Below are 23,067 nucleotides of genomic sequence, written 5' to 3'. Positions count from 1 at the left end.
AATAGGGTCAGAAATGTGGGGGCCATAAAAGACCTGGTGCTCTCGGCCCAGGATAGAAAAGAGCAATACATCAAAACTTGGGCAATATGGAACTTATTCGTATATTCAGAAGAAGGGAAGAGATTGTTGGAAATACAGTAGGGAAATGAGTCCGCTCTGCCTTTGAAGTTTATAATAATATGGAGGCCCCCGATCCTCCACTGGGAGAGAGGATTAGGGAGGGGGTAGTAGGGGTGGGGTGTTTTTTTTTTTTTTTGGTTTTGTTGTTTGTTTTTGGGTTGGGGATATATTGTGAAATATAAAATTAAAGGGAGGAATGAGTTATATGCTGCCATTTTGGGTATGAAGATAAGGATAAAAATAGATAGAGAGGATTTGGAAGTGATGTCATATGAGTGTATAAAGTAAAGATTAATATGCATATACTGAAAGGCATAAGCAGAGAAATGTGAATACGCTACTTAAATTGAGAGTGGAGATGAAATGAACTATGTATTTATGCAATTGACGGTATGTAATGTATTACTTTTTCTTCCCTTGGTTATAAATAAAGAATATAAAAAAAAAAAATAGTGAAGTTCCTCTCCACCCACGTGCATACTCACTATGAACTCAACAGACTTCATTGACCCCTATTACAGGGAGTCAAATTACGTATATGGAAAAATTCAAGATGTCATACATGAGGTCACAGGAATTAATCCAAACCACTGCTGTCATCGATCCAATATATATATATGTAGATTATATGTAGATAGCGTATTCAAAGCTCCAGTTTTGCCATATAGAGAGGGAGAGGAAAGAACACTCTCGTGGTGCAGTAATTCAAAAAATGTATTTAAAAAAGAAGGTCGTATTGCACTTACATCAAAGAAGACAGGCTGTATTGTATAGGAATTGCTGGTTAGCACTCCAACTGTGTTCCAGCTGACCAGAAATTACGTATCTCAAATACCACCCAATGCCGTTTCATTAGCCTACATCTGACATCTTTCCCTGAAGACGTCAGACGTAGCCTGACGAAACGGTGTTGGGTGGTGCTTGAGCTACGTCATTTACGGTCAGCTGGAATGCACTTGGTGCGCTAACTGGCCATTCCTATACAATACATGCTGATCCCTGTTTTCTTTGATATAAGTGCAATACGACCTTCTTTTTTAAATAAATTATTTCAATTACTGCACAATGAGAATGTTCTTTCCCCTCCATCTCTATATGGCAAAACTGGAGCATTGATTACGTTATCTACATATATATTGGATGGATGACAGCAGTGGTTTGGATTCATTCCTGTAACCTCATGTATGACATCTTGGATTTTTCCATATGCGTCATTTGACTCCCTGTAATAGGGGTCAATTAAGTCTGGTGAGTGCATAGTGTGTCTGCATGCGGGTGGAGGGGGACCTTTTCTATACTCACTGAGGACGTTATTCACATGTGGGATCTATACATGGACTTCACCATTGTTATGTATTTTTTATAATTCAAATGAAGATGTATTTACTTATTTGTGTATTCACTATGGTGATATGTAATTAATGATATAAGAGTGCAGTTTGTTTGTTTCTTTTCACGCTATAGGTGTTTTTTACACTTTACACCATACAGCTCTTTATTGTAGTTTTTTTGTTTTTTGGTCACTGATTTGCATGGGTTTGGAACCTATTGGTTCCTATATTTTCTTTAACACTAGGACAAGAAGTGTGATAGAACTAACGAACACCTCCTCATCTCCATAACATAGAGGAGGGTGCTCTGTAGTTCACTGAAGAGAACTGGAAAAGCTGATAACATTGTTACAGGAGGTTGAAAAAATACACAAGTCCATCAAGTTCAACCTATGTATGTGATTAAATGTCAGTATTACATTGTATATCCCTGTATGTTACGGTCATTCAGGTGCTTATCTAATAGTTTTTTTAAACTATCGATGCCCCCCGCTGAGATCACCGCCTAAGGAAGGGAATTCCACATCCTTGCCGCTCTTACAGTAAAGAACCCTCTACGCAGTTTAAGGTGAAACCACTTTTCTTCTAATTTTAATGAGTGGCCATGTGTCTTGTTAACTCCCTTCCACGAAAAAGTTGTATCCCTATTTTGGGGTCACCAGTATGGTATTTGTACATTGAAATCATATCCCCTCTCAAGTGTCTCTTCTCCAAAGAGAATAAGTTCAGTGCTCGCAACCTTTCCTCATAACTAATATTCTCCAGACCCTTTATTCGTTTGGTTGCCCTTCTCTGGATTCTCTCCAGTTCTAGCACATCCCTCCTGAGGACTGGTGTCCAGGAAGATTGTTGGTGATTTTAGTTCAGTGGACAGGAAGGACTTCTAGCAGGATCAACAGGAAATGTCCTGTACTTCCTGGAAAATGTACTTAATCCTAATAAAGAAAACGAAGGTAGCCAACACAACTAAGGACTGGTAAGCTGTCATATATTATTTTTTTCTTGAGTTTAGACATAATTTATACTTTGTTTATATATTACATACTTTTTGTACACATCTAATTTATGTCCAGTGTCGTGATAAAGTTCTCAGAAAAAGATTGTGCAACTTACAATTTGGGTTTTTCAAGGCATTCGGGTCTTTTGGGATGGCTTCACCACTCACGGGACTCACACACCAAGAATCCGTGTCTGATCTTTGTAAAGGAACATACTGTCCAGCCTAAAAAAGGCATGTCATTATTTAGGATAAAACCAACACATCTAGCTGCCACTGTTTTTGGGGGAAGAAATACCAGCATTATGACCTCTTACCTATTAATAACACAGGCAAAAAGTCCTATTGGTAAAGCAGTCTTAATGCAGAACTCCAGTAAAAAAAATAATAAGATAAAAACGAATAGCACCTTAAAAGAAAAAAACTATAACTTAGGCTTTTGCTGCAGTATTCTCCTTCAATCCAGATATTTCTCCTGCAATCCTTTTTTCTGCCACTAAATGCCCCCAATCTTTTTTTGGTTGAACTTGAGTCTTTTTTCAAGCAGACTAATTATCTATCTTATAGCCACCTTTATTTTATTTATTTCCTGTGAGCCCAGGCTATCCTGCACCTGCCTCAAGCCTGTGACTGGACAGTGAAAGGAGAATCAGCACAGTGATGAACTCTCTGTCACTCTACTCTTTCCTCCTATCCTCCTGGGTCCTTGTGGTGCCTCTTCATCTCACAATCCAGCCCTGCTGTAGAGGGACTACAAGCAGCTAATATCAGGTCAGATTCTGGAACTTATACTGCTTTCAATGACAAAAAAAAAATACATTTAATGGTGTATTAATGAATACAGAGCTGTATTCATTTGTGTCTTTTAGCTTATATCTGCCTAGAGTTTAGATATCAATTAAAGTGATTGTAAACCTCAGACATGAAATATGAACAAAGCCTATCCCTATATCATGCGTGCTTGTCTCAGTCCAGAGCACAAAGTGTCATTTCTGTCTGCTGCCTTGTTCCTCAACTATAAGAATGTGTAGTCACTTCTGATAAGTTTTCCTGACACCAAGAGAAAAAATGGTGACGTGGAGGGACCTCCAGCTGATTGACAGCCTCAGCTCTGTTCCTGCGTGCTGTGTGAAAGGTGGAGGGGGGAGGGGGGTGACTCTTCCGGCCAATCAGCTCTTTAGAGCTCTTCTCACCGATGTAACGTCAGCTCTCTGCCCTTGGCTTTTCAGAGCTTAGAGATCCTGTGTAAATGCTGTTCTTTAAATGGATGTGGGGGAAAGATGGCTGTAGATAAACAGGGACAAATTATGTAGGAGGATTTGGTTCATTTCTGTGTATAACCTGAGGCCGGTCACTTCACTGGGTGTATGCGAGGGTTTACAACCACTTTATATGGAGATTACATTTTTTTTTCCAAAATAGTATTTTTCTTAGCAATAAAGGAAGAAGCCATTTGAATAAATAAATCTGTCTTCTGCCCCCAGCCCACTCCTTACCTGAGCTTTGAAGGAATGTTCTCACCACTCTCCACCAGACCTCCTCAAAGGTTGGGCAACTCATTAGGAGCTTTGTTCACTATCACACATGAGGTGGCAAAAAGCTAGCAAAGCACAAGAGCCACAAAGTAGATCAGCTGCCTGCAGTTCATTTAGTTTCACTTCTTTGGCTGCCCTAGGGCTGGTCCAGTGATCTATGGGGGCCTGCCATGAGTTGACCAACTAAACTGCAGGCAGCTACAGTGGTGTCCTCATTTCCTGTTCCTTTGCATGTTTGTCACACTTAAGTGTTTCGGAACATCAAACCAATTTAAACAATAGTCAAGGACAACACAAGTAAACACAAAATGCAATTTGTAAATGAAGGTGTTTATTATTAAAGGTGAAAAAAAATCCAAACCATCATGGCCCTGTGTTAAAAAGTGATTGCCCCCCTTGTTAAAACATACTATAACTGTGGTTGTCCACACCTGAGTTCAATTTCTCTAGCCACACCCAGGCCTGATTATTGCCACACCTGTTCACAATCAAGGCATCACTTAAATAGGAGCTGCTTGACACAGTAAGGTCCACCAGAAGATCCTTAAAAGCTACACATCATGCTGAGACCCAAAGAAATTCAGGAACAATTGAGAAAGAAAGTAATTGAGATCTATCAGTCTGGAAAGGGTTATAAAGTCATTTCCAAAGCTTTGGGAATCCAGCGAACCACAGTGAGAGCCATAATCCACAAATGGCGAAGACATGGAACAGTGGTCAACCTTCCCAGGAGTGGCCGGCCGCCCAAAATTACCCCAAGAGCGCAGCGACGACTCATCCAAGAGGTCACAAAAGACCCCACAACAACGTCCAAGGAACTGCAGGCCTCACTTGCCTCAGTTAAGGTCAGCGTTCATGCCTCCACCATCAGGAAAAGACTGGGCAAAAATGGCCTGCATGGCAGAGTTCCAAGGAGAAAACCACTGCTGAGCAAAAAGAACATCAAAGCTCGTCTCAATTTCTCCACAACACATCTTGATGATCCCCAAGACTTTTGGGACAACATTCTGTGGACCGATGAGACAAAAGTGGAACTCTTTGGAAGGTGTGTGTCCAAGTATATCTGGCGTAGAAGGAACACTGCATTTCATAAAAAGAACATTATACCAACAGTAAAATATGGTGGTGGTAGTGTGATGGTCTGGGGCTGTTTTGCTGCTTCAGGACCTGGAAGACTTGCCGTGATAAAAGGAACTATGAATTCTGCTGTCTACCAAGAGATCCTGAAGGAGAATGTCCGACCATCTGTTCGTGTACTCAAGCTGAAACGAACTTGGGTTCTGCAGCAGGACAATGATCCTAAACACACCAGCAAGTCCACCACCGAATGGCTGAAGAAAAACAAAATGAAGACTTTGGAGTGGCCTAGCCAAAGTCCTGACCTGAATCCTATTGAGATGTTGTGGTATGACCTTAAAAAGGCCGTTCATGCTCGAAAACCCTCGAATGTAACTGAATTAGGACAATTCTGCAAAGATGAGTGGGCCAAAATTCCTCCAGGACGCTGTAAAAGCCTCATTGCACATTATCGCAAACGCTTGGTTGCAGTTGTTGCTGCTAAGGGTGGCCCAACCAGTTATTAGGTTTAGGGGGCAATCACTTTTTCACACAGGGCCATGATGGTTTGGATTTTTTTTCACCTTTAATAATAAACACCTTCATTTACAAATTGCATTTTGTGTTTACTTGTGTTGTCCTTGACTATTGTTTAAATTGGTTTGATGTTCCGAAATACTTAAGTGTGACAAACATGCAAAGGAACAGGAAATGAGGAAGGGGGCAAACACTTTTTCACACCACTGTATATGTGTAGCTGTTGATGCCTGCTCTTGAGTTCCCCATGTCTGTTGCTAAAGCAAGAATGGCAGGCACTAAGATCAATTTATTACTAGCAAAAAAGAAAAAATTCCTGGAGATTTTGTAACTATTAATGGCAGCTGCTGCACTGCACCGATGATAACCTCTGCCATGAATTTATAGCGTGATATCACAGACTTTGTCTAGATATAGTTTTTCTCTTTATAAATTAACATTTCACATGCACTTTTATGTGGAAATATAGTGTCATCTAATATTGGGAGATCATACTTGGTGCTCAAGGCTTCTGCTCCAGGTTTGCGAGGTCATGATCCAGGTGGTGCTATGAATGAACTCATCTGTCATATTATGTGTTATACCCTTGTTCATAGGTTTTATTATAATAAATGCTCACATTGGCCTTGGACTTCCAGATGCCAATATCCAGTACATGCTGAATACATGAACCTTCAACAGTTCATAAAAAACTGAGGTTGTTACATACCAAGATGTCCCTCTGTACTGCAACAATTGTTCTGAGACAAATCTGACAGACTTCAGATGTCCCCAAAGGAAAAAGTCAAGTGGTGTTGAAAATAAAGACCTAAGAGGCCATTTAATTGTGTCTCACCTTCCACTGCACCCCCCCCCCCCCCCCAAGAGAAAAAGGCAAGTGGTGTAAGGTCTGAAGAACTAGAAGGTCATTCAATTGGACCTCACCTTCAAATTACCCCAAAGAAAAAAGTCAAGTAGTGTTCGGTCTGTAAACCTAGGCCTTTTAGCTAGATCTTGACTCCCAATGAAAAAAGTTGAGTAGTAGTAGTAGTGTTAAGTCTGTAAACTTAGGAGGCCTTTCAGCTAAATCTTGATTCCAATGACCCCAAAGAAAAAAATTGAGTAGTGTTAGGTCTGTAGACCTAGGATTCCATTCAAGTAGAGCTCGCCTTCCAAAGACCCCAAAGAAAAAAGTAGAGTCCTGTTAGGTCTTTAGACCTAGGAGGCCATTCAACTAGATCTTGCCTTCCAAAGACCCCAAAGAAAAAAGTGGTGTGGTGTTAGGTTCAAAGATCTAGGAGGCCAATCAACTGGATCTGGCCTTGTTATCCACCTGTTTGGAAAAGTTAGAATTTCTTAAAGCAATAGCAAAGTTTGGTGGGGCACTGTCTTGGAGAAACCACACTTTATGTTGTTCCAATAAAAGAATGTAATTTCATTGGGAAACAAGAAAATAATGTAACATACAGAGGGAAGTTTCCCCTGTTACATTAAGAAAATACTGCACAATTAAATCTGTCTTCAAATATCCCCGTCCACCCTATATTTATTGGATCAGTTTAAAAATGGCCTTCAGCCATCAAGTTTGGATTGTTTTCAGATAAATAATGTGCATTGTGCCGGCTTCATCACCGTGAAGCTGGCTATACATGGATTTCTTTTATTTTTTTGATCAGTGAGCCAGCTCATAAAAAAAAAAAAAAAGAATGGATTCCCCCATACATACATTTGATGTTGATGATGTAATCCTCCACGCGGAGGTATTGCATTCTAATAGCGGGACTCCTCCTCTGTCAAAATACCGTCATCAGTGTTGCACCCAATTGGCTGAATGTGCAGATTGAACATAAATTTTCCAGCAGTCCAGCTCGAGAACAGTCATTAGGTCAACACCTCTCGAATGGGAACAAGCCATAGGTGGATTGAAATTCAGCCGGCCCCTGCTGAACCAGCGACATTTCAAACAATCTATGGCCAGCCTAAAACACCATTAAGTTCCGCTGTTGTAAGAATCACTCACAATTTTCCAAATGCCCGTCAGGGTCATCACTATGCAGTTCCTGGACCAGCTGCAATTTATAGTTATAGAAATTATGATTTTGAATAACCTGATCCTATGGATCCAAACTGTAGTGACGCCCTGTATTTTACATATGTTTCTACACGTTGAATGTTAATAAAGTAAATATATTATTAGTGCTTATTTTCAGCATTTTTTTACTATGTTTGGGGTAAATGGATATTACCTAATTATGTCCTTTTTTTCTTTATAGCAAGTGAATAGTTTATTTTCATAATGTGTTGCTTCCTTTGTGTCTGCAAATATACCTTTGAAAGGATTTTGTTTAATCTTTTTAATAAGTGCAAAAAATACCTGTTAATCCTGCCAGAAATCATGTAAACTAATAACCAAAGCTGTGCGAAGGGGGGGTTTGACTGAGCACATCCTAAATAATTAGGGTGTGCCCAGGCACACCGGCACACCCTGTTTGCAGGCCTGTGCTGATAATCTACTGCATACTCTGCCTTTGCTGCACTATTTGTCAGTTATATTGTTCCAATCTATCTCTGTGAATTACAAAACCACTCACCCTTGTGCAGATAAGGAGAGGGGGGTTTACCTATTACCTGTCCTAGGGTGACAAAGCTGCATGAATACAGTATGGTGGGTGAGTATTATCACCCTAGGACAAAAAAAAAAAGAGTTACTGTCTGGATTAGGTAGTGAAAATAAAGAATAAAAAGCCTCAATTAAAGAAAATGAAAGCTGCCACCACATCTATAGACCGGCAAGCTGAAATATATTTATAAATTATTATATTTATATATTTTTATATGTATTAATATTATTAATATTATAATATATAATTAATATTTATTAAATTATATTTAAAAATATATTTTCTGTTCTTGTGTTTGAATATACTTAAAGCACACACGTCTTCAAAGTTTTGATATCAGGCCTCTGACCAGAGGAAAAAAAGGTTTATGGGTAAATCAATAAACAATGTTGTTATTGTAAACTTCAAAATTAGATCAATACTTCACAGAAACTAGAGGAGGAAAAAAATATGTTCTAATATATTTTTGGTGGTACTAAGCAGGAACAATATGGCTAGATGCAAATTGGGGTTGGTTGACAGTTAAAAACTGGTCAAAAATATCCATGCATGGTTTTCTTGCCCTATTATCAATCGATGAATATCAATGAAATTAATAAAATTAACATCCCAATTTCCAACCAGATAAGGCTTTATAGGAGAGTCATTATGCCATTATTACCTCTGTACAGTTAGGTTTAAATCCTTCATATGTCTCCGTACTAACAGTAGAAGATTTTCTTGGCAACCAGTTGGAGATTAGGGCTTTTGTTTCAGCTCGTCGGCATTGTGTTTGGCCTACAGAGAAAGAGGGTTTAAATATTTGTTTTTCGACAGGACATTTTCTGTATTATGTATTTTTGGCCAATATTCAGTCTCCTTTTCAACTCTGTTTAAATTTGTTTTCTAACAAGTTTAGAATCCTTTTTTTAGTTATTTTTTTTTTTTTTGCTTGTTTGTTTGTTTTTTGATAAATAGGCAACGCTTTCACGTTTCTCGCCTAGGAAAGAATGATACATCGCCAAGTTACCCATAGCCACCTTCCATACCCACATCATGTCAGAAGGAGACCCCGCAAGGGCACCGCCCCTAGGCCCCCACCCCCCATCAATGCGTCCAGCCCCCTAATCTACATGCGGGGAGCCAGACACATGGATTCCAATGTTTTTTTTTTTTTAGAAGCACGTGATTAAAGCTAGAGGCTTTTATTGGTATCAAGAAAGGGTGGACTTGGGGCGCAGAGCACTGCACCCTGAGTCCACCCAATTGTGTGTAGCAAATTAATATTCGCTATTGTCTTCCTGATTCTCCTCCTGGGCAATCAAGAAGCCGGTCTTGAGACCCGTCACCCAGTTGGCCGGGAGGAGGATAGATTGAAGGGAGAAGAGGAGAGTAGGTGCTGACTTATCAAAGGCCGCCCTGCTCCCAGGCTACTCATGGACATTCCCGGAGCCTCCAACCGCTGCTCTTGCGCATGGTTTTTGGACTGTAGCTAGAGGAGGACCTGTTACCGGCAGCAGATCAAGGTTAGTGTATGCAGCCGGCGATCAGCCCTCTTCACCGGGGACAACCCTGGGTACACTGTGGGCTGCTGGGGAGGGAATCTGAGTAAGTGCTGCTGGTCCCCACATCTGTTCATCAGAGATGGAAGTCCCAGCAGCGGATGTGTGTCACTTGTCAGCTGGCACCAAGCTGAATAGCTGCCCAATTCCCTGTGTAATTAGCAATCTCTGCTGGTGACAGAGAAGCTATGCCTTTCATCTGGGACCTGACTGCCACCTTCCTGTCCATCTCCCTATGGTGGGGAGGTGTCTGGCGTTAGTTTGCAGCTCCCTTCCCCCTAAATATTTAGCACCAGCCACCACTGGGCCTCAGAGGAAACCTACAAAAGATTTGCATGCATGCACCACTTCACTGGGGGACCGGCTGCATGAACCCAGGAGAGATACCTAAGCCAATGATGACATACAAGAGGAGGATGGCAGCACAAGACAGGACCTGTAGTAGGAGAGTAGGGATGAGCTCCGAGTTCGAGTCGAACTCATGTTTGACTCGAACATTGCCTGTTCGCCTGTTCAGTGAACAGTGAACAATTTGGGCTGTTCGCAGCAAATGCAAAAAGCCGGAACACCCTATACAAGTCTATGGGAGAAATCTAAAGTGATAATTTTAAAGGCTAATATGCAAGTTACTGTCCTAAAAAGTATTTGGGGACCCGGGTCCTGCCCCAGGGGACATGGATCAATGCAAAAAAAAGTTTTAAAAACTGACGTTTTTTCAGGAGCAGTGATTTTAATAATGATTAAAGGGAAACAATAAAAGTGTAATATTCCTTTAATTCAAGTGATCACTTCGTACCTGGGGGGTGTCTATAGTATGCCTGTGTAGAACTGTCCCTGCACAAAGTGTCATTTCTGCAGGAAAAAAAGTCTTTTAAAATCACTTGCGGCTATAATGAATTGTCGGCTCCCGTAATACAGAGAACACTCAATGAGTGTTCTCTGTATTACGGGAGCCGACAATTCATTCATTGATAAAAAAAAAAAGCGTGGGGTTCCCCTAAATTCAATTACCAGGCCATCAGGTCTGGTATGGATATTAAGGGGAACCCCGCATCAAATTAAAAAAAAATTGATGTGGGGGTCCCCCCAAATATCCAGACCAGACCCTTTATCCGAGCACGCAACCTGGCAGGCCGCAGGAAAAGAGGGGGGACAAGAGAGCACCCCCCCTCCTTAACCATACCAGGCCACATACCCTCAACATTGGGAGGATGCTTTGGGGGTCTGTGACCCCTCAAAGCACCATGTCCCCATGTTGATGGGTACAAGGGCCAAATCCCCACAACCTTGGCCGGTAAATTTGACGCGGGGTTCCCCTTAATATCCATACCAGACCTGAAGGGCCTGGTAATTGAATTTAGGAGGAACCCACGCTTTTTAGTTTTTTTATCAATGAATGAATTGTCGGCTCCCGTAATACAGAGAACACTCATTGAGTGTTCTCTGTATTACGGGAGCCGACAATTCATTATAGCCGCAAGTGATTTTAAAAGACTTTTTTTCCTGCAGAAATGACATTTTGTGCAGGGACAGTTCTAAGCACGGGAAACATGCGCCCCTTTCACAGGCATACTATAGACACCCCCCAGGTACTAAATTTAAAGGAATATTACACTTTTATTGTTTCACTTTAATCGTTATTAAAATCACTGCTCCTGAAAAAACTGCAGTTTTCAAAACTTTTTTTGCATTGATCCATGTCCCCTGGGGCAGGACCCAGGTCACCAAACACTTTTTAGGACCGTAACTTGCATATTAGCCTTTAAAATTAGCACTTTAGATTTTGAAACGTTCGAGTTCCATAGACTTTAATAGGGTTCTAAAGTTCACACGAAGTTTAGGTCTGTTCGCAGGTTCTGGTGCGAACCGAACAGGGGGGTGTTCGGCTCATCCTTATAAGAGAGCAATGTGGAGGACAATGCTGGTTCTGTTGGTCTTGTAGATATATTTATGTAGCTTAGAAAGAAGACAAGCTGTCACAATAACTGTATTTTTTTTGGAAGTTGAAGTTCCTTTTTAATATTTTATTCATAGAGGGTTGGCTGTACCCACCATCCCCTTTGGATATTGTGCCTTGTAGTGAGTGACCAGGCAGTAAATTATCAAGCAAACTTTATGCAAAGTGTTGTTATTCAGTGCAAGCTAACAAAATTATTCTTTAATACCACTTGAGTTCAGGGATGTTGCTGTCAAAAGCTGGATTTTACATTTTAACACGGCACATTTGTTTGAAAGCAAAAGACTGCATGTGATATGTGCTCCATGCAATTCAAACATGCAGATCAAAGGCAACATCTCAACACCATTGAGGTAATTGGGAATCTACTGACCCACCTTTGATATGTACAGTATTTTAACATGCATGTCAATAGCATGTAAACAAGGACCATGTGCACAAGCCAATGCTAAAAATCTAAATGGGCAATAAACAGGGCCGTCTTTAATATTGATTGGACCCTGGGCAAAAATTTTCTTGCCCCCCCCCCCCCCCCATGCAGTTTTGTTCTCCACCTGCTCTGAGACATACAATAAATAGCAGCTAGACTCAAGATCAGTTTACGGAATCAGATCAGGCAACTATTGCGATTGGTTGCCAGAGGTTACAGTGTATCATTACCGCTCACTGACTGGTTGCTAGAGGTTACAGCACACATTACAGCTCACTGATTAGTTTCTAGAGGTTACAGCACATGATTTCTGTTTGTTGAGATTACTGTATAGTTATACTGCTCACTGATTCGTTGCTAGAGGTTACAGCACACCATCTCCTCACTCCAGGGGTTATGCTATACATATGGATGCCGCCTTTATTTACATATCGATGCAGCTATTTACATATGAATGCTGCTGCTATTTACATATGAATGCTGGTTATTTACATGTAAACACAGAGTCTGCAGGTGAGTCATCTGTACACAACAATAGGGCAGAGCTGGGCAGCATTAGTAGCAGCACTTCACACTGAGATATCAGGACACAGCAGACAATGAAATTTAAACTGGGATAGTTGGCAAGTATGAGGCAGCTTCTTTGGGCCCCACAACAATGACAGGGCCCAGGGCAGCTGCCCCTTTTGCCCTGCCTTAAAAACGGCCATGGCAATAACCCCATGACTGATGCTGCACAGCGCATGGCTTTCCTTGCTGGATGGATACCGAAGACTCAAGAGAAGCCACAATATCCTAGAGTAGTGACAGGAGATCTCTGAATGTTAGGGTATCTTTTCTTCTTTTGCAAGTTAGTTTTGCACTTTTTTTTAATGCTGTAGAAGAAAATATATACAGGCTCAGAGACTTACACTTTGGGAGGCTAGAAGTCCTTGATACCAGGGACCCTTCAAGGTAGCTTCCTTCATTATCCACACACCAGTAGTGACCTGTGGAAACAGAAATCTATTAGCCATGATTTTCCCATCTTCTTCTTTGTTTTCTGATTGGAGGTTGCTAGTACCCTATCACATGCTGCCATTCTTTTCACATACCTAATAACCCCCTCAGGTGGAAGATATAGAGGTGAATGAGCTAATGCTGAGCAATGGCTTTCCAAGCTAATCTGCCCTGAAGTATATCCTGAACACAGCAGAACCTCCTTTCCTTTCATAAAACACCCCACAAAGACTTGGCTTTCTGAGGAGTGATCGCAGGTCACCTGCGGACACCGCATCCGCCGGCCACATGCATCGGCTCTGGCGTCACACCGTGGGAGACGTGCGCGTGCCCCCTATAGCCCTTAAAATGGCCAGCATACAGCTATGGTGATTCCCGCAGGGGAGCCAACCTTATTATATTATGTTATACGGCGGCTGGCCGGCAAGTAGTTAATGAAATCCAAAGGACAAAGTAACAAGGCTACCATAGATACAGTTCATGATAAAGCTATTTTTAGCTTGGTCTTCTTAATAGAGCCCCAATAAGCTCATGCACAACTAAGACCATAGACAATTTGTGGTTTTCAAAATGTGGTTATATTATCAAAGAACAAGACCCCACAAAGATGCATTAAGCAACATGTTTAACTAGTGGAACAAAGTACATGTTAGCTTGCATAGTCTTTAGGTTTAGGGCACCCCTACCGTCCTCCCACCAAAAACTCATTTTGGTCACTGACCAGTAATTTCAAGGCCTGTCCTATTCTGGCAGGGTGAGAATTTTTCATCAGCATTATCTACTTGGCCAGCATGCAAGACTAAAATTCCCATTAGATCTACTGTATGTAGGCAGTAAGCAATTTTAGGGCTCGCGAAGAAGAGAAAAAAAACGTTTTTCTATCGGCACGGTGTTTCAAAAAGGTTCCCCTCTTGCAGCACCCACACCGAATCACTGCTTTCACCTCCTGCCCTGTTCAACGGATTAGACTGGGTCCCCATTGAGAAGCAGGCTTCTCTAAAATAGCTTGAACGTTTTACGAATATTATAATGGCATTATAAGGACTATAATAATGATCCCATGACTGCTACCATGCTATAATGGTCACAGGCTGTGTGGAGGGAGAAAGCGGTGTATATTTAACAAGGATGCTGTGAAGAACCTAATCAGTTGGCACTTGAGGCGAAGGGAGGGAGATGCGCTTAGGGCAAAGCAGAAGCACATTTCTTCCATGGCACCATGAAGTTCTCAGTTTCTTTAATACAGGCACAGTGTTCCTAGTGTCTGTTATGGTAAGAACATTTGTAGTTATAAATGGGTATGGGTTTTTAGTGGGGCAGTGGGCAGTTTCTAAAAGGGGTGGTATTAGTCATGTTACACTGCATTACTGCCTTTGGTGGTGCTGAGGGTAAAATTTGTCTAGCTTCTTGTCCTCTCTTGTTCTTCCCTTGTTTTCCTCATGTCCTCCTTCTTTGTCCTTCCCTTGTTTTCCTCATGTCCTCCTTCTTTGTCCTTCCCTTGTTTTCCTCATGTCCTCCTTCTTTGTCCTTTCCTTGTTTTCCTCATGTCCTCCTTCTTTGCCCTTCCCTTGTTTTCCTCATGTCCTCCTTCTTTGCCCTTCCCTTGTTTTCCTCATGTCCTCCTTCTTTGTCCTTTCCTTGTTTTCCTCATGTCCTCCTTCTTTGTCCTTCCCTTGTTTTCCTCATGTTCTCCTTCTTTGTCCTTCCCTTGTTTTCCTCATGTCCTCCTTCTTTGCCCTTCCCTTGTTTTCCTCATGTCCTCCTTCTTTGCCCTTCCCTTGTTTTCCTCATGTCCTCCTTCTTTGTCCTTTCCTTGTTTTCCTCATGTCCTCCTTCTTTGCCCTTCCCTTGTTTGCCTCATGTCCTCCTTCTTTGTCCTTCCCTTGTTTTCCTCATGTCCTCCTTCTTTGCCCTTCCCTTGCTTTCCTCATGTCCTCCTTCTTTGTCCTTCCCTTGTTTTCCTCATGTCCTCCTTCTTTGTCCTTCCCTTGTTTTACTCATGTCCTCCTTCTTTGTTCTTCCCTTGTTTTCCTCATGTCCTCCTTCTTTGTCCTTCCCTTGTTTTCCTCATGTCCTCCTTCTTTGTCCTTCCCTTGTTTTCCTCATGTCCTCCTTCTTTGTCCTTCCCTTGTTTTCCTCATGTCCTCCTTCTTTGTCCTTCCCTTGTTTTCCTCATGTCCTCCTTCTTTGTCCTTCCCTTGTTTTCATTATGTTCTCCTCCTTCTGTCCTTATGTTGTTTTCTCCATGTTCTCCTCCTCCTCCTCCTGTCCTTCCCTTGTTCTCCTCATATTCTCCTGCTCCTGTTGTTCCCTGAATTTCCTCATATTCTCCTACCTGCTGTATTTCACTTGTTTTCCTCCTGATGTTCTCTTCCTGCTATTCCTTTGTTCGCCTCCTCCTGTCATTGCCTTGTTTACCTCATGTTTTTCCCCACCTACTCCTATCCTTCCTTTGTTTTCCTCGGGTTCTCCTATAACTTCTCCTGTTCTTCTTTTGTTTGCCTCATGTTCTCCTTATCCTGGGCTTAATTCAGTAAAGCGGATCGCATGTGGTATTTAGGTGATCTGACATGTTTTTCCCAAATACCACACACAAAGCTGAAAAGGGCGGCACAGTGGTGTAGTGGTTAGCACTCTCACCTCGCAGTAAAAAGGGTCGCTGGTTCAAATCCCAACCACGACACTACCTGCCTGGAGTTTGCATGTTCTCCCTGTGCTTGTGTGGGTTTCCTCCGGGTACTCCGGTTTCCTCCCACACTCCAAAGACATGCAGGTAGGTTAATTGGCTTCTGTCCAAAATTGGCCCTAGTATATGAATGGGGACCTTGGATTGTGGGCTCCTTGAAGGTAGGGACTGATGTGAGTGTGCAATGTACAGGGATAGGGAGAATTGTAGAAACTCACTCAGGTTGAACTGGATGGACTGGTGTCTTTAACCACTACAATACAGGGCACTTTCACCCCCTTCCTTCCCAGCCCAATTTTCAGCTTTCAGCGCTCTAGCGCTTTCAGTGACAATTGCGCGGTCATGCTACACTGTACCCAAATGAAATTGTTATCATTTTGTTCGCACAAATAGAGCTTTATTTTGGTCTTATTTATTCCGTTTTTTTTTTTTTGCAATATAAGCGCAAAAATAGCGGAAATTTGGAAAAAAAACAATATTTTCTTTTTTCTATTTGAAAAGAAATCCAATAAAATCAAATTTTGTCATAAATTTAAGCCAAAATGTATTCTGCTACATGTTTTTGGTAAAAAAAAATCCGTTAAGTGTATAATAATTGGTTTGTGTGATCACGGACATATGTACGCAAATGATCATGTACATATGTGTGCAGGTGATCACGTACATATGTGTGCAGATAATCATTGGGACATGTGATTTTAGTGGGACATATGTGGGGGACATGTTTTTATTATTAGGGACATGTGTTTTTATTATTTGGGGACATGTATGTTTTGGGGACATGTGTGTTTTGGGGACATATGTGGGGACTGTGTTTGTACTGTGTAGTGTGTTGTGTGTTTACACTAGACTGATGATCAGTGAGTAAAAAGCTGTAAAAAGCAGCCCATACTCACTGATCATCAGCCGGCTGCAGCGTTCTGCTCTCCTCTCCTCAACGGTGACTTCCGTGTGAGGAGAGGAGAGCCGATTGCCTAGCAACCGGCTGTTTGTTTACATCACATGACGGCCGTGATTGGACACGGCCGTCATGTGATCAGGAGGGCCAATCACAGAGCCCTCCTGCCGATCTGAGATGTGCCGTGTCCGGGTGACACGAGCACATCGGGATCGCGCCGCTGCGCGGGCGCGCACGCGCGTGATCCCGCTACTCCTGAATAACGTTCCTGAACGTCCTATCAGGAGTAGACGGCTCCCACCCGGCCGTATATATGCATTGGCCGGGTGGGAAGTGGTTAATCAACCTTACTATGTAACTATCCCTTGATGCTGTATTTACCTCAAAAACGATCAGTAAATACAGCATAAAACGGGCTTAGTCAGTTCACTAATAGAAATAAATAAATGCATGTGCTAAATAAGAAGTGGTCCAGGCATGCGATAGTGAAAGAAATGATTTTATTTTAGCTGTTTGTCAAGGAGGCGGCACCCGCTGGTGTCCCTAAAAGCCAGTAAATAGCTGGTTGTTAAGGAGCGGGCAGCCGCAGGTTCCCCGCTGACAGCAGAATGTAAACAAAAAAATTGCAAGCGATTAAAAAAACATTGTAGCTCCCCCCACCAAACCTATACCAAGCCCTTTGGGTCTGGCATTGATTTTAAGGGGACCACCACACCAATATTTTTTTTAAATGGAATGGGGACCCCCCAAATTCATACAAGACGCCTATCTGAAGTTGCAGACTGCCAGGAAAGGAGGGGGGTAATAGCAAGCGGCCCACACCCTCCTGAACCATACCAGGCCACATGCCCTCAATATGAGAGGGGTACCTCCTTCCCACCAAAGCATTTTGTTCCCATGTTGATGGGGACAAGGGCCTCTTCCTCACAACCCTGGGCAGCGGTTGTGGGGGTCTGCGGGCAGGGGGGCTTATCAGAATCTAGAAGCCCCCTTTTAACAAGAGCTCTACCCCCTACTCATTCACAAAGAAAAGTGCAAAGCAAATAAAAACACAGACAGTTTTTGACAAGTCCTTTATTTAACCCCCTCCCCCCCATTAAAAAAAGAATTGTGCCCTGAAGCAGATCCAACGTCATTCACGATGAACGCCGGCCGCCGACTCAAATGAAAAAAAAAACACGCACCAACACTTGGCTCCTGCCGAATGACAGCTCCACCGACCTCCTGCTGCTAAATAAATTAAGTGGTGGGGGCCACACTCTGATGTCACTGTGTGACCCCCACCCACATTTGATGTCATTGACCCAGCATGCCCTGCATTAAGATGAGTCATGGTTGTTAAGGATGCAGCAACCGCCTGCTCCTTAACAACCATGATATTTATTGATTGTTTAGGATGCCACCGCCGGGCTTCTCCTAAACAACCATGCTTGTTAAAGTACCGCTAGCTTTCACTCATCAAATACCACTTGACTTCATAAAATAGATGCAAAAAATGTTTGATGAACACTAAAGCCGCGTACACACGTAGCCGTCTGTCCGACGTACTTAGTTTGGCGGACTTTCCGCCAGACTGTCCGTCGGACTTTCCGAACGGGCTACTTGCCCACACACAGCACTTTTTCAGCGGACTAATACGGCGTACTAAGTCCGCCGTACTATCCGCCCTACTTTTGAAATGAACGGACTCGCCCACACACGCGGAGGAAAGTCCGCTTATTTCGAGCGCGTCTCCAGGTAGGCGGGGCCCGCGAAGGTGACGTCGCTGGCCCCGCCGCCTGGTATGGACTTAAAGGGGAACCCCAACGCCGAAAAAAATCGGCGTGGGGGTCCCCCCCAAAGTCCACAACAGACCCTTGTCCGAGCACGCTACCCGGCCGGCCAGGAAAGGAGGGGCGAGGGAGCGCCCCCCCCCCCTCCTGAGCCGTACCAGGCCGCGTGCCCTCAACATGGGGGGTGCCTTGGGGAAGGGGGGGCCGGGCAGCCCCCCCACCCCAAAGCACCTTGTCCCCCATGTTGATGAGGACAAGGGCCTCTTCCCGACAACCCTGGCCATTGGTTGTCGGGGTCTGCGGGCGGGGGGCTTATCGGAATCCGGGAGCCCCCTTTAATAAGGGGGCCCCCGGATACCGGCCCCCCACCCTATGTGAATGAGTATGGGGTACAATGTACCCCTACCCATTCACCTGTAAAATAAAGTACAAAAAAAAACACAACACACAAGATAAAATAATTTATTGCACAGCTCCGGGGGGTCTTCCGTCTTCGGGGGTCTTCTCGCCGGACTCCTCCGCTATCTTCTTGTAGCTCTTTTACTAGCGGAGGAGCCTAGCATTCTTCTTCGTCGCCGCGGCCTCTTCTTCCGACTTCGGGGTTCTTGTCCCCCTCTTCGGTTCTTCTGCAGGGCCACCGCACCTTCTTCTAGCTCTTTTACAGGCGGTGGCCCGGTCTTCTGTCGCTGCCGCCGCCGCCTTCCGTTCTTCTGTTCTTCTTCTTCAGATGTTGCCTCGCCGAGTCCTCCGCTCACAATGACGGGGAGCGGGCACGCGGCGACTTATATAGGGACAAGGGGCGGGGCTTTGGTGGATGTCACATGGGTGGATGTCACATGGTGACCCCGCCCCCTTACGATGTCACAGTCCCGGAGGATGCTGGGACTGTCGCCATGTGACATCAACCCATGTGACATGAACCCATGTGACATCCCCCGAAGACCCCGCCCCTTGTCCCTATATAAGTCGCCGCATGCCCGCTCCCCGTCATTGTGAGCGGAGGACTCGGCGAGGCAACATCTGAAGAAGAAGAAGAGGAAGACAAGAACAGAAGAACGGAAGGCGGCAGCGGTGGCAACAGAAGACCGGGCCACCGCCTGTAAAAGAGCTAGAAGAAGGCGCGGTGGCCCGGCAGAAGAACCGAAGAGGGGGACAAGACCCCCGAAGTCGGAAGAAGAGGCCGGCGGCGAGGAAGAAAGCCGGGCTCCTCCGCTAGCAAAAGAGCTACAAGAAGATAGCGGAGGAGTCCGGCGAGAAGACCCCCGAAGACGGAAGACCCCCGGAGCTGTGCAATAAACTATTTTATCTCGTGTGTTGTGTTTTTTTTGTACTTTTTTTCACAGGTGAATGGGTAGGGGTACATTGTACCCCATACTCATTCACATAGGGTGGGGGGCCGGTATCCGGGGCCCCCTTATTAAAGGGGGCTCCCGGATTCCGATAAGCCCCCCGCCCGCAGACCCGGACAACCAACGGCCAGGGTTGTCGGGAAGAGGCCCTTGTCCTCATCAACATGGAGACAAGGTGCTTTGGGCACCCCCCATGTTGAGGGCACGCGGCCTGGTAAGGCTCAGGAGGGGGGCGCTCGCTCGCCCCTCCTTTCCTGGCCGGCCGGGTAGCGTGCTCGGACAAGGGTTTTTTGTAGACTTGGGGGGAACCCCCACGCCGATTTTTTTCGGCGTTGGGGTTCCCCTTTAAGTCCATACCAGGTGACGGTGCCAGCGGCGTCTCCTTCGCGGGCCCGCCTACCTGCAGACCCGCTCGAAATGAGCGGACTTTTCTCCGCGCGGGAAAAGTCTGCTCATTTCAAAAGTACGGCGGACTGGCATACACACGGCCGGAATGTCCGCCGAAATGCGAGTCCGGCGGGAAGATTGGAGTGCAACACTGCCTTCTAAGTCCGCCGTACTTTCGGGTCAAAAAAGTATGCCGGAGGCTACACACGGGGGGATTGTCTGGCGGACTTGAGTTTGCCGGACATTTCCACCCGCTTGTTTGTTCGTGTGTACGCGGCATAAGAGGCATTTTTCTGTATTTCTTAAAGCGGTAGATAGGGCTTTGTGAATTGAACACCGTGACCTTCCCATGTTTTCCTCATGTTCTTCTCCTACTGTTCCACCAATACAATACAATAGTTCAGCCATCTGTTAATCTTAGAGAACAGTTTGTATCTTCTCACCAGTTCCTTGATAAAACTGCAGAGGGTTCCAGTTTCCAAGACCATCACACTGAGGTATATACGGGGCATATGACAGTTGCAGAGTCTCTCCGCTACCAAGTCGGCTTTCCTGGAAGAACTTCAAGGCTGCATGATAGGCAAAACTGGGTTACAATATTGATCACTGTTCTGTTCTACAAAAACGTTCATGTCATGCCACTTTTGGTTCTCTGCTTGCTACAAACATGCTGGGCTTCCACAGATTTTCTATTTTGTGATTTTCAAATACAAAAGTATCTTTAAAAACATATTTTTGTTCTATGCCTCATCTGTTAATCATTTCCCGCTCTTCTACAAAAAGTGATTTAACCTCTCTCTGTATCTTACTATGAGCCATATTAGTGCACATAGCATGTGTATTAGTGCGTGCATCTTTTTTTATACTTTTTTTTTTATTCAAAGATTGTTCTTCTAAACATTTTGCTAGAACGTTGCTCTGAGAAGAAGCAAACACATCGAAAGCTTGTCCTGAAAATGTAACTGGCCCGCCCATAGGGGGCGCAGGGACGCCGCCCCCTTAGTCCATGCGCACCGGCCCCTAATTTACATGCAGGGCACCAGATGCATGGATTCCAATGGGAGTTTTTTTTTTAGAAGCACTTGATTAAAGCCTGAAGCTCTAATTGGCTTTAAAAAAGGGTGGGCATTTGTTATGTGACAATAGCAAATTAATATTCGCTATTGCCTTCCTGTGTCTCATCCCGGGCAATCCCGGCTCAGGAAGCGGGTCCTAAGACCCGATTGGCCAAGAGGAGAAGCGATCCTATTGGCCGCTGGGGAGGAGGAGGGAGGAGATGCAGAGGAAGCCACACTACCATGAAGCCGAGGAAGGAGGAGATGCAGAGGCCAGAGGAGGCCCGCGATCTAGATGAAGTATGGGGACCGATCAACCGACCAGGGGGGGATTGCCACCCCCCTCAAAAGATATACCACGGCCGCCACTGGACATTACTCAGTTGTTTTATCATTTTGAAGACATTTGTCCTTTTTCCTGTCTAGTACCCTCTTAGTTAGGCTGCTAATAAGGTTCAGTAAGTTTTCGTTTTTGGTTCATCTGTAACCAGTAGACCAGGGTTTGATTGCTACTGGCTGTTCCGGGCTCTACTGGCTGCAGGTTTACCTACTTTCCCCTGCATTCCAGTAAGTTCTGGAATACAGTGGGTTTGGAGAGGCAGACCCTGAGTTGAATGCTCATGTAGCCTCAGCTAATCCCGGGTTGATAGAATGAAAAGCAGGGGGCTGAGGGGTGCATAAATCATCTGGAGCCCAGTGCAGAAGGGCCCATTGCCCTGGTGGAGAGAGACCCAGCCTGCATGGGCTGTTTGCCCTCCTGGGCTAGCTGATGAGGTCTGTAGGAGGTTTTCCTAGCTCAAGGAGAGCTGGAGGCCTACTGCTATAGTGTAGAGAACTGTCAAGAGAAAGTCTGTCAAGGATCTAGCCTGGAGACTCATGGAGCAGGATTTGGCTGATACTGGGAGAAGGCGACCATGTATACAGGGACACAGTGAGTAGAGGGAAGAGAGTTAGAGATCCTAGAGAGACTCACACTGCTGTACCTCTTCTTTGAGAGACTGTTCCAGATTGCTGGCTCAGGGCTGTTTCCAGTGTGGGATCCCCCTGAAGATGTATGTCCATATTTTCTGCTCTGGAGGCCTATCCAGAGAAGGTTAACTGCTACTACAAAAAGTCCTCTGTTAAAGTTACACTAGTCCTGGATTATCCCATGGTTTACCGTATACCCTATCAAAGTTTTCCTGAGCAATAAATCTCAAAAGACACTATCTGGCTGGATATTTGATGAAGAGATTGAGAAGCTGCTGTGTGCCTGGCTGCCATGTATCCAATATGGAATAGAACCTGGGATAGAATAGCCAGCCCAGTCTGGGATCTGTGCTACACGATTTGCAGTGATGACCCAGAAAGTAAAGGGATATCTCGCCAATGGAGGCATAGATGGCAATAAAAATATCTAACCCTGTGCACTATATGTGTTTTATGCAGTGCTGTGTATGTTTGCTTTGTGTTTTGTGTGCTCTGTGATACGTGTTGTGTGTCCTCTGTGCTGTGTTTTGTGTATGCCCTGTGCTTAGGGCTGTCTTAATACATGGGCATCCCAAGGGCCCCAGGTGCATGGGGGCCCCATGATAATCTTGCATTATGTAATAATTGCCAACTGTCCTGGATTTGACAAGACAGCTAAGCTTTTTACTAAGCTGTCCCAGGATGGCTGTGTCCCGGACAGTGTCCCAGAACTATAATGTGCCATCTGCCTCCGCATACTGTGTTCTTTGTATTGATAAGTCTTTGATTTATGGCATTTTTTTTTATTGTTTAAAATCGATTTTATTGAAAGTACTAATAAATATACTGTAGTCTTAATTCTATTAACT

General features: G+C 44.2%; 1 protein-coding gene across 1 annotated transcript in view; it reads right to left on the bottom strand.

The window, feature by feature from the left end:
• The window catches only part of TG (thyroglobulin), a 483,762-nt gene that overhangs the window by 394,298 nt on the left and 66,397 nt on the right, over positions 1-23,067 (bottom strand). The window contains exons 12-15 of the mRNA XM_077493367.1: positions 20,639-20,764; positions 13,016-13,093; positions 8,838-8,953; positions 2,565-2,673 (exon numbers count right to left, since the gene is read on the bottom strand). Coding sequence (XP_077349493.1) covers positions 2,565-2,673; positions 8,838-8,953; positions 13,016-13,093; positions 20,639-20,764 — 429 coding nt within the window. The remainder of the gene's footprint in view (positions 1-2,564; positions 2,674-8,837; positions 8,954-13,015; positions 13,094-20,638; positions 20,765-23,067) is intronic.

Source organism: Lithobates pipiens, unplaced genomic scaffold, assembly GCF_037356315.1.
Source record: "Lithobates pipiens isolate NorthernLeopardFrog02 unplaced genomic scaffold, aLitPip1_a1.2 Scaffold_19, whole genome shotgun sequence".
NCBI classification, from domain to species: domain Eukaryota; kingdom Metazoa; phylum Chordata; class Amphibia; order Anura; family Ranidae; genus Lithobates; species Lithobates pipiens.
The sequence above is the reverse complement of the archived record's forward strand: the minus strand, read 5'-3'. Positions and strand labels throughout refer to the sequence as shown.